Source organism: Pelophylax lessonae (genome assembly GCF_965119305.1).
Source record: "Pelophylax lessonae genome assembly, chromosome: 2".
Lineage (NCBI taxonomy): Eukaryota > Metazoa > Chordata > Amphibia > Anura > Ranidae > Pelophylax > Pelophylax lessonae.
Window position 1 is genome coordinate 511,658,718 of NC_138769.1, and position 12,220 is coordinate 511,670,937.

The window sequence follows — 12,220 nt, forward strand, 5'->3', positions numbered from 1 at the left end:
GGCACTAAAATCACATGCAATGCCGCGCGAACCCAGCCACACAGACCGCACGGCCCAACCCACACCCGAACCACACCGAACCCACACAGGACTCCCCCCCCTGACCGCAGCAGAATCGGATCGCACGGCTGCCCACACCAGCGCGATCCGACCCATGTGCCAACTGCCAGACCGCACCGCAACACGCGACCTGGGGGCGTCGCCAACCCCGAATCGACACCCCCAGCTACTCGCCCACGGCAGCGTGAACCACCCGCGCCGCAAACGCGACGCGGGAACACGCAGCAGACCCGCAGCGCCCCCGCACCGCCACAGTGCGAACCGGCACCAATTATGCAGGCTGAACAAAAAAAAAAATCCACTGTACATGGCCAGCTTTACTGAGATCAAATTTCTAACTTCATAGCAGAAATAACCACCTTAACACCCCCCTCCCCCTAGACCCTTGGATATCTTCTAAACCAGGATAAATAGCAAAATATAAATATTGTATGTAGAAAAGATTATAAATTACAATTCTGAGTCCTCCAGGCTCCAGCACACACCTTCCAATCCTTTCTTGCTTCCTCCTCCTGGGTTCAGTCAGAGCACTGACACTCCCACCCTCCACAGCATAGACTCCACTCCACTCCACTAACTCCTCCACGCTTCCTCATGTGCCTGTTCTCCCGCGCTGGGCGGCCTCTGCAAGCCTGCACTGACAGTGACACTCCCAGTGACCAGTCCCAGGCTCCAACAGATGAGATATCAAAGTCTCCGCAGCACAGGAGAAGACGGATCCACATTTATCTACACACACTGCAGGAGGGACCCGAGGCTGACCTCAGCCATCACATGAGGAGGGAGGACTCGAAGAGGGAGGGGGTGAGAGAGTGAGAGAGGATCTGACAGTCTGGCAGAGACAGACTGAAATACAAACAAAGTCAGTAGCGGACCCGGCTGCAAGGAGTGTTCACGGACACTTGCCGATCACTGTCGGTATGGTACAAAGACTAGAGCGGCTGCACAGCACAGGAGAGAGGGAAAGATTAAGAAGAGGAAACCAGCGGCCAGGCGCCCTAGGCGGCAGTGCGCCCTAGGTGACTGCCTAACTTGCCTAGTGGTAGCGCCGGCCCTGGTCATTAGCATTCCCAGAGTTCCCTCTGCAACATCGTTTTATCACCTGTTATCCTGTCTATAGATTTGTTATTTTTAGTAAAAAAGAAAAAAGACGAAGATGAGAATCGTGAGGAAAACCATTCAATTATTGGTGCTTATCTGAAAAAATGTTAAACAACAAAAGATTTACCGGCCTTTTAGGTAGGTGTTTCTGATGGACATGAGCACTAAACTCAATGCATCCATCCATTACATTCCTGTTGCTTCACAGATGTTAGTTTGTAGCATTTCATCTTTTCAATTCTTCCCTAGATTGTGGGAGTTGTGAAACTAATGGGACATATGTAAATCCTTTGATATCCCCCCTTTTTCCAGAATTTCCTCTCTGCAGCTAAAGCATGTGAATCCTCTGGTGATAGATTATCCCAACATTAGCTTTCTCACAATCAGAGCACTAAAATGTCTTCTCCCCAGTGTGAATCCTCTGGTGATTGATACGGTGTGACTTATGTGTAAAAGCTTTTTCACATTCAGAACATTGATATGGCTTCTCTCCACTGTGAATCCTCTGGTGTGCGTTAAGTTCTTGCTTGTTTGTAAACGATTTGCCAGATTCAGAACACTGATATGGCTTCTCTCCATTGTGAACTCTCTGGTGCATGATAAGATACATCTTTGTTGTAAAAGATGTGCCACATTCAGAACAATAATATGGCTTCTCTCCAGTGTATAATAAGTTGACTCTTTGTTGTAAAAGCTTTGCCAGATTCAGAACAATGATATGGCTTCTCTCTACTGTGAATAATCTGGTGTATGACAAGATTTAACTATGTTGTAAATGCTTTGACAAATTCAGAACACTGATATGGCTTCTCTCCAGTGTGAATCACCTAGTGTGTGATAAGATGTGACTTCTGTGTAAAAGCTTTGTCACATTCAGAACTGGTGTATCATAAGTTCTTGCTTGTTTGTAAATGCTTTGCCAGATTCAGAACACTGCTATGACTTCTCTCCACTGTGAACCCTCTGGTGTCTGTTAACATGACTCTTATGTGTAAAAGATTTGCCACATTTAGAACAATGATATGGCTTCTCCCCACTGTGAACTCTCTGGTGTTCGAGAAGCATTTGCTTGGTTGTAAATGCTTTAACACATTCAGAACACTGATATGGCTTCTCTCCACGGTGAAATCTCTGGTGTATGATAAGATTGCCCTTTGTCGTAAAAGCTTTGACACATTCAGAACAATAATATGGCTTCTCTCCAGTGTGAACCCTCTGGTGTGTTAGAAGATGGGACTTCTGTGTAAAAGCTTTGTTACATTCAGAACACTGATATGGCTTCTCTCCACTGTGAACCCTCTGGTGTATGATAAGCGCTCTCTTGGTTGTAAAAGCTTTGTCACATTCAGAACATTGATATGGTTTCACCCCAGTGTGAATCATCTGGTGTGTAATAAGATGTGACTTCACTCTAAAAGCTTTGACACATTCAGAACACTGATATGGCTTCTCTCCACTGTGAATCATCTGGTGTATGATAAGATGTGACTTCTGTGTAAAAGCTTTGTCACATTCACAACACCGATATGGCTTCTCTGCAGTGTGAACCCTCTGGTGTGTGATAAGATATTTTTTTGTTGTAAATGCTTTGACACATTCAGAACACTGATATGGCTTCTCTCCAGTGTGAATCATCTGGTGTATAATAAGCTTTAACTTTGATGTAAAAGCTTTGTTACATTCAGAACATTGATATGATTTCTCTCCATTGTAAACCTCCTGGTGTGTGACATGTTTTGCATCCATTGTAAAACGTTTATCACATTCCAAACAAGAAATATCTTCTGAAATTACTTCTCTCCTGTTGTCCTCTGAGGCTGGATTAATGTTGAAGAAGATTCAAAACATTTATTCCTTTAGAACACGGATAGGACTTGTGTCCTGTGTGAATCCTCCGGTGAATTGTGATTAAGACTTTCAGTCACACAAGACACTCATATGGCTCATTTCCCATGTGACTCAGCTGAATTGATGAAGTCCAAAATGATCGAAAACTTGGTTCATAAATCCACCTGGCTGATGGTGTCCTGTTCTGGAGGTTGATGTGGAGCTCCTCTGATGACTCTTCTATGGTTGAGTGACTTCTGACTCTTCCCAGCACAGTGACCAGACATGAAGGGGGAAATCTCTCCCAACTCTCGGCTTCTCTTCCTCCTGCTCACAAGTGTCCACAATCAGGGGAAAGTTCCCCTTAAAGTGTCATTCCACCTTGTGGGGGGTCCTGGGCCTGCAATGTGCAGACTGTAGACATGAAGCTGATTCTGCTCTGACCTGTGTGAGGATCTTCTCTGTCTCTCCTCTGTGTCCCCGATGGAAGATGGAGGCTTCTTGTCCTGGCTGAGAGGTGTGAGGGCCGTTCTGTGTCTGCACTATGGATCTGGGAAGACTCCAATCACATTGTGAGCCAACTTCCTCACAGGAAGCCCCTCCCCCACAGATGTCCTGGGGCTACTTCGCATTCTATTTGAATTTTGTCCGAAATGTTGTTTTGTTTTTTTCGGATTTGTTTATTTCATTACTATTGTAATTTTGGAAATTTGGATACATACAAATTTCCGAATAACGAAAAATGTGTCCGAATTTCAATTCGGAACAAAATGAACCGCACATGTCTAACAGTAAGCAATGTACAAGATTATTGGATTACAGTGGTCTGTTTGCTGTTCTTCTTTATCTGATAATAGGATCCTTCTGACAATTATTCTCACTGATCTTTTAGTTACCAGGCACTTTTTTTTTATTCTGAGACCAAAGTATAATTGTCCTGCCAGTCCCTTTAGGATGTGGAAACCGTTCAGTCCAGGCATCACTGTGGCTGTGTCACATTTAATTTCAGGTGACGAAGGTTCAGGCTGCCGAAAGGAGAGGGAATCCCCAGGCTTTAGTGTGAGACCAGGAGACAGAATTGCCTGACCCCATTCATTCCCTGCATCAGGACAGCAGCTACATAGACCAAGCTAGGGGGATATTTCAGGGGAGATCCTGGCAAGGACCAAGCAATCTAACCCTTACCCACCCTCATCCAGTGCACTAGCCATGAGGGGTATTGTGGTATACCTCTCATCCTCCCCATCCATCTTCTCAGAGAAGACATCAGAAGACAGAATGACATTAATTGTAGATCTTTTATCTAATTTACCTAAACAATAGGTAAACAATGTCAATAAACATTTTATTAAACAACATGGCAGTGGCACCTATGGCACCCAAGCAAAATACCCAATAAATATGCTATGGTTTCCAGGAGCTAAAATTGCCCATTGTAGGGAGCCACCTCAATGGAGACATATAGGAATATAGGTGGCATCTGTGACAGACAGGGCCAGCACCTGGCTAATGTGATAGTGGAGGTGGAATTAAGAGACCTACCTAGAGCTGTGTTTGAATCCATGATTCTAGGAAAATAATGGCTGCACTCATTTATTCAGCATGGTAATAAAGCAAAAAGGAAAAAATGCTTCCTTTATGTGTATCTTTTCGATTCACTATCTATGAAGGGCATCAAGAAGTGCTTGTTGCACATAATGACTACATGCCAAATATTTATATTTTGTGTAGCAAGATGGACTTGTGTCTTTTTTCAACCTGACTAACTATGTGTATGATCCCTTATTTAATCATACAATTTTTTTCTCTTTCTCTCTCTTGATGATAACAGTCCCCAGGATAGTTCATACAAATATTTGGGCATGTAGTTAAATGATTGCTCTACTTTGTTCTAAATATATAATGTAATGGTATATAATGGTATAGAGAGGGGCTGATAGGAGGTGGAAAATGTTCACTTATCTCCCCCCCTAAAAAAAATGCCCTCTAGCTGTGGCTGCAAGTGTCTTTCTTAGAAGCCGAAAGATGTGAACACAGCAACAGCTGGCTACTACAGACCCAGTTGATGAAAGCTCACATTATTGGCTGTTAAGGTAATTAGATCAATTACATTACCCTAAATACTGTATAAAAAGTGTAAATATAGCATTTATAATAAAAGTGCAGTTTTTAAAATTAATGTTTCAATTGTTGGCGCTTATAGTAGGTTGAAATGGATGGAAATGTCTTTTTTTCCACCTAGTTTACTATGCCATTTTTAATAAATCAGCAATACAATTGGTTATGCATTCTATAAATAATTATAATATACATTTTTAGCATCTTTTTAACAGCAAAGATTCGGAATAGTAGAATGTACTATTACACATTTTTTTTTTTTGGCAGCATAGGAAACATTTTTATGTTATGCTTTGTTTGTTCTAAGTTATTTTAATTGTGCTAGTAAGTGAGCAATAGAAACTGCACATCTGCTACTAAACAGAAATGGTTGTGGAACTGTTCATTTATTTCATGCAATTACCTAAACTGCCATTTTAAATGGTCTCAGACCAACAATTTACACAATAAATATTTTCATGGCTTCAAAAATATTTTGTTCAATAAACTATTTCCATTATACGACTGAAAGCATTCATATTACATGCAGGGGAGTGCCAGTGAACATAACTGTAGTTCTAGTATGCCTCAATATGCCTTCAATACTTCAGTGTTTTACGCTGATGTTATTCTATTTAAGGGAGTGAAAATATGAAATGCCTTTGCCTGGCCTGAAAAAAAATTGTTATTGTATAAAACATGAAGATCTTTTTTAAAATATTGTAACAGTTATGCTCTTGGTAAATAACCTGAATCCTGCATTACTTCTTTATAGAATAATAAAGTGGTTGTAACTTTAAAATATAATTTCACTGCCAGCCCCTCTCTTTTATCCAACAATAACACAATGTGTAAGTTTTTTTTTTTAAATCAATGCTTCTAAATACCTTTTTTCAGAGATCTTCAGGCCTGTCACATGACTCCCAGACACTCTCCTACTCCGATCTACGGGCTACAGCAGGAGTGGCCGAGATCTCCCTCTGACATTATCCGTGGAGGTCATGTAACTACTGTGCTGGCCGCTCAGCCCCTCTCGCTGTAGCCCGTGGATCAGAGTAGGAGAGCCAGGAGTAACGTGAATGGCCTGAATAGCTCAGAAAAAGGTATTTAGAGTTTTTTTAAAAAAAAACACTTACATAGCATGGTATTGCTGGATAAAAGAGAGGGGCTGGCAGTAACGTTTTTTTTAAGTTTCTTTTAGTACTTGGAAGAGGGGGGGCTCACACAGATACAGGAACTGACAGGCAGGGAGGGAGGGGAGGGGAGAGGAGGAGAGAAGAGATACAGCGGATGATGCAGGCACATAAAATGACTATGTTGTCAGGGCTCAGTAGGCATGATAAGCGTGGTCAGTTTACAGAGGGGAGGACATAATCAGGGACGATCAGCGAGGTTTTTTATGAGTTACAGAGGGACAGGCAAGACCGCACAAGCACTGTGCTGTTTAACCTGCCATGAGGAAACAGGATCTTTTCATTTTTTTTTTTCTAGGGTTACAACCACTTTAAGGTTTATTTATCACACAGGGTGCTGGCCAAAAGCACACAAAAAAAAACCTTCATAAAACTGCTGCAAACCTGGTGCATGCGTGGCAGCTCCTGAGATGGAGGCTTGATTCAGGAGCTCCGACCCGCTCCAGCCGAGTGACCACCTCCACGCCAGCTACCTAGAGAAGTCCTCATCCCTAACCAGCACTTCAGACCCATCAGTGCACCCTCTCGCATGTCGGGTGAGCAGTATAGGAGAAAGGTGTCCTGCCAGCTTAGCTTTAGAGAGCAGGCCCCTGGGAAAATCCAAGATGGAGGCCCAAACTCCTCCACACAGAGACACGGAGGACTCCTAATCTATAGCATATCCTCTCCTTGCACACCAGGATACCTATGGTCTTCCCTCTATGCCAACGAGTAACCTTATCCCCCTGCAGTCTCCCCTGCATCCACGGAATCGCTACTAGACAGAAACATTGATGAACTGCTGGGCACACCGATGATTAACAGCCCTGTAGGCCTCACAAACTGCAGCCGAAATAGCAAACACAATTAAAATGGAGCTACGGTGTCTGGGCACAAGTATTGAAGCCATCGAATAGACTGTAGACCGAATGGTCACGAGGGCAAACCAAAATACAACATGTATTCAAACTTAACAGAAACAGCTTGACACAGTCCTGTCTACAATTGATTATCTCGAAAATAGGAGAAGACCTTACAATTTTCACATAAGGGGGCTTCCTGAATTGATACTTGATGTCCAAGCAGTGGCGTAGCGTGGGGGGATGCAGGGGGGGCCAGCCGCACTGGGTGCAACATCTGGGGGGGGCGCATCCGCAGTGTCACTCTGTCTGTCTGACTCTGACATACACAGTTCACACCCTGTCTGCGGCTGCCTCCATCTTTAGGCTGAGAGATCTCCGGCGCGGCCACCCTATGGCTGAAAATGGCGGGTCGGGGCGGGGCTGGACTGTGCCTCACCTGTCCATTGGTGTAGGGTGGGGTGGCGTTGCAAGCCAAACCCCGCCTATGCTGCCTCTCCTCACTGCTCAGTCAGTTTAGCAGCGAGTGAGTCAGCAGCCTGGCACTGTCACAGAGGGGGAAAATTTGCCATTGTCACATGGATCCTCCTCCTGGCCAATCAGGAAGCGGGTCCGAGACCCGCTCCTGATTGGCCGAAAGGCGAAGGCATGCCATTGGCCGAGGAGGGGGCGGGAGGACTCGAGGAGACGTGGGGAACTGAGGAGAAGCGGCCGCTGCAGGTAAGTCTCTCTGCATTGAAAGGGGGCACAATGATCTCTCTGCATTGAAGGGGGGCACGCTGGTCTCTCTGCATTGAAAGGGGGCACGCTGGTCATTCTGCATTGAAAGGGGCACGCTGGTCTCTCTGCATTGAAAGGGGGCACGCTAGTCATTCTGCATTGAAAGGGGGAACGCTGGTCATTCTGCATTGAAAGGGGGCATGCTGGTCACTCTGCATTGAAAGGGGGCACGCTGGTCTCTCTGCATTGAAAGGGGGCACGCTGGCCTCTCTGCATTGAATGGGGGCACGTTGGTCTCTCTGCATTGAAAGGGGGCACGCTGGTCATTCTGCATTGAAAGGGGGCACGCTGGTCATTCTGCATTGAAAGGGGGCACACTGGTCTCTCTGCATTGAAAGGGGGCACGCTGGTCACTCTGCATTGAAAGGGGGCACGCTGGTCACTCTGCATTGAAAGGTTGCATGCTGGTCTCTCTCTGCATTTAAAGGGGGCACGCTGATCATTCTGCATTGAAAGGGGGCACGCTGGTCATTCTGCATCGAAAGGGGGCACACTGGTCATTCTGCATTGAAAGGGGGCACACTGGTCTCTCTGCATTGAAAGGGGGCACGCTGGTCATTCTGCATTGAAAGGGGGCACGCTGGTCACTCTGCATTGAAAGGGGGCACGCTGGTCTCTCTGCATTGAAAGGGGGCATGCTAGTCATTCTGCATTGAAAGGGGGCACGCTGGTCTCTCTGCATTGAATGGGGGCATGCTGGTCATTCTGCATTGAAAGGGGGCACGCTGGCCATTCTGCATTGAAAGGGGGCACACTGGTCATTTTGCATTGAAAGGGGACACGATGGTCTGTCTGCATTGAAAGGGGGCACGCTGGTCTGTCTGCATTGAAGGGGGCACGCTAGTCTGTCTGCATTGAAAGGGGGCACGCTGGTCATTCTGCATTGAAAGGGGGCACGCTGGTCATTCTGCATTGAAAGGGGGCACGCTGGTCATTCAAACTTGTATTTAGATGCATTTTACTTTAATTACATCAGTATTTTCGTAACAAACAATACATGTGCTTAGGGGGTAAGGGTTTCTTTAACTAATCTAGTGGAAGAGACTCGAGTGCTAAAATCCCGCGGGTTAGGGGGCGCAAATGACTTGCCTTGCCCTGGGTGCTGACAACCCACGCTACGCCACTGTGTCCAAGGGTCGGTTAAGACTTTCATTAAGGATCTCATCCTGGATATCCCTGACCACAGGTTAGAATTGGATAGAGCAAACCTCTTGCGAAGATGGTCTCCCCAGGGACATAGTGGTTAAACCACATTACTATGCCATAAAAGAGGAGGTCAGGAGGAAGGCCATGTTACTGTAAATCTTGCTATTCAAGGACACCCGGTGCAAATATTTGCAGATCTGTCTGCCACAACTATCCAAGGTCGGAGACCCCTTCTGGCTGCTTTATCCCACAAATCAGTAAAATACTGGTGGTCTTTCCCCTTCCAACTCCAATTCCAATATCGGAATAAATCATACAGTTTTGCGTCACTCCAATACAGTGAACATCTGTTGTTATAGCTTGGCATCATCTCCCAAGATTCATCCTCTCCATTTTCTGCTAATCGTCAAAGCTCTTCCAAGCGACCACCCTCAATTAGCCCTTTGACCCTGGTCTGGCAGAAGCAAAGAATATATCGGCACTCCAACCATCCTTGAGGGTGCCACCCACTTCCAGTTTTTCATCTGACCTCCTCAGATCCCATCTTGTTTGGAAAATTTTCTTCCCTGGTTTTGAGACTCTAACTGAGCCCCTCTATTATTTCACAGTCTCAGGGGCATCCTCATCTCAATTGGTCTTTTCCCAACATATGTTTAAACTTAAGTTTCATTTGTTTTACAATTATTAGGGTTCACTTCTTATCATGCATCCTTTCCAGGTTTTGTGCTCTTTTGTGCGCACCTCTGAAGGGTAGCATGCCTTGTTTTGTTATAGCATTATCATTGGCATTCTCAGAGAGACATCTCTCTTTGGTTCATGACATTCATGCCGGTGTCACATTGCTCCCCCTCAATGCCTTCTGAACTCGTACCGTACATCTTGATAGTTATTTTTCCTGGCTACGTTCTAGCTTGTTTTTACTTTGTGAGGGATGGCCCTGGGCCATAAGACTTATTTTGAGCTTTATATATATTTTTGTATTATCTTATATTTTTAAAACTGAGGCTTTAAGGCTGGAGCGGTTTTAGTGCTCCCCCATGTAGGAACACAGAGGTTATAAATCTCTTTGGTGTCAACAGGATAGCGCCCTGTTTGTTTCAGGATGCACCGGTATTTTTCTAATTTTGCAGAACTAGGCAGGTCAGGTCCTGAGTCCAGAGAACACAGAACAATCCCAGTTCTAAGCTCCCTGCTCCTCCCTTTCTACTGTTTTCCTTTCTGTTTTTTTCATGCTCTTTCTTCTCTTCCAGATACCTATGCGGTGGCCTCAGAAACTATTGAGCAGTATGGGACTTAATTTTCTGCGGATCAGTTTTTCCGTGGACCCTCGGCAGACTTTCTGGGTATGTGTCCATCAATTGATGGCATTTAACTCCTTTTCGTGACTAATCCCAATCAGCAGGGTGGGACTCTTAAAGTGGCATCTCACAACACACAAGCCTAAACTCACTGATAAAGAATGGCACACCATTTTAGATTTATCACTCCCAGAATCTTTATGTCCTCCTTCAGGAGACTCACTTACCTGGGGAATTTTTATCCTGTGTTCGTCCATCATAAATTTCCCACATTCTACTTAGCAAATGTAGACACCATTAAACAGGGAGAAGCTATCTTTTTTCCAAAAAAGTTTTCTTTTCACTCTCCCAGATGATTAAGGACCAGAAAGGTCGATACATCCTGGTTAAGGGACATATTGACGGCTGGCTTTACATTTTCATATCCTACTACGCCCCAAACATTGTTTAGGCCATGTTTTACTCATAAATGCTACATTGCCTTTCTCCTCATTTTGAGGGTCAAATCGTAATGGATGGGGACACTAATTCAATCAGCTCTCAGACAAATCAGGGGGTATCCCAGTTTAAAAGACCCCCTAAACAAAGCTATCGCATAGCCCGGCTTCTTCATTCTCTGGGGTTGGAAGATATTTAGAGGAAGCTGAACCTCTTCCTGGGACTTCATGCACTATTCGCCACCTGACAAAACATACGCTAGGATTGATCATATTTTTTTCCCCACCATAGACATCCGTATCACATCTCACTAATCCATCCGGGACATCACCTGGTCTGACCACTCCCTGATCCTATTAAAACCCAAAAAGCCCTCTTGCCATTCTGCCCTCACCCCTGGCGACCTAATGAATCCATTCTAAGCGATCCGGTTAGATGTACTATGCTAGAGAGGGACATGTGGGAATTTTCATTCCAAATTATGTGAAAGACATTCCTCCAGGCTCTCTGTGGGGGGCACATAGGGCAGTATTTGTCTTGGAAATTAAAATACGCTTAATGCACAAATAACTCGGTTGCGCTAATAAGTGCACTTATGGATATATTTATATATACGAAGCGCAATCAATCCCGTTCTGCTAAAAAGCACAATTCTCAGCTCTTTTGTATAAGGTAATTGAGTGCTCTCCGTAATCCCAGGAATACAGACACACACAGGTTGTTGTCACCTTAGATTCTCACCAGAAATGTCCTGTGTCAGACAGGAAGCCTTGTTTATTTAAGAGACAAAGGAACAATCACCTGGAAGCCAATCAGTTCCAAATGTACAGTCACGTGACACAAATTACCCACATAGAATAAACCAATGACACACTTGTATACATTCAAATGTACAATACAAAAGGGGAAGTGAACAAGCGTGAATGAGCATAGTAGAGTACACGGCTTCCCTAAATCTACACAATGAAACCAAGTGTAGAACCGCGAACGCTGCTCTGATCAAACTCGCGCATGCACTCCCACCACTACTGTTGGTGTGCATCCCATTTAGCAAAGCTTCAGAGAACAATGTCTTATCGGATTATACTACTGTTCCCATAGACGTGAGGCTATCTGCAGGGAAATAGCCATGTGGTTTCCACTCTGGTGATCAGGTATAGTAGAAAGACATGAGCGTGTATCCCTTCATAAATTCAGATAGATATCAAAACGATACTGACTCCACACAGCAATATACATAGATCTATACCGGCAAACAGTGTTCGCCGGCGGAGATGTCTATGAAGAGCTAATGCGTCTATACATCTAAGGGAAAGTTTTCACTGCCAGTAGTCTTTTCTCAATGCCGGTTCACCCATGCATGCTCTAAAGAGCATATTGCAAGCAAACCGACAACAGGAGCCATAATGACTATCTAAAGAAAACACATCCTGAAAAATGT

At 44.7% G+C, this 12,220-nt stretch overlaps 1 protein-coding gene across 1 annotated transcript; it reads right to left on the reverse strand.

The window, feature by feature from the left end:
- Nucleotides 1–1,552: 1,552 nt before the first annotated feature.
- LOC309548170 (uncharacterized protein) lies at nucleotides 1,553–10,614 on the reverse strand (the record flags this gene model as incomplete). Its single annotated transcript, XM_082248130.1, has 4 exons — nucleotides 1,553–1,839; nucleotides 2,115–2,978; nucleotides 4,178–4,300; nucleotides 10,569–10,614. The coding sequence occupies 4 exons, from the start codon at nucleotides 10,612–10,614 to the stop codon at nucleotides 1,553–1,555; spliced, it is 1,320 nt and encodes a 439-aa protein (XP_082104256.1).
- Between the last annotated feature and the right edge of the window lie 1,606 nt (nucleotides 10,615–12,220).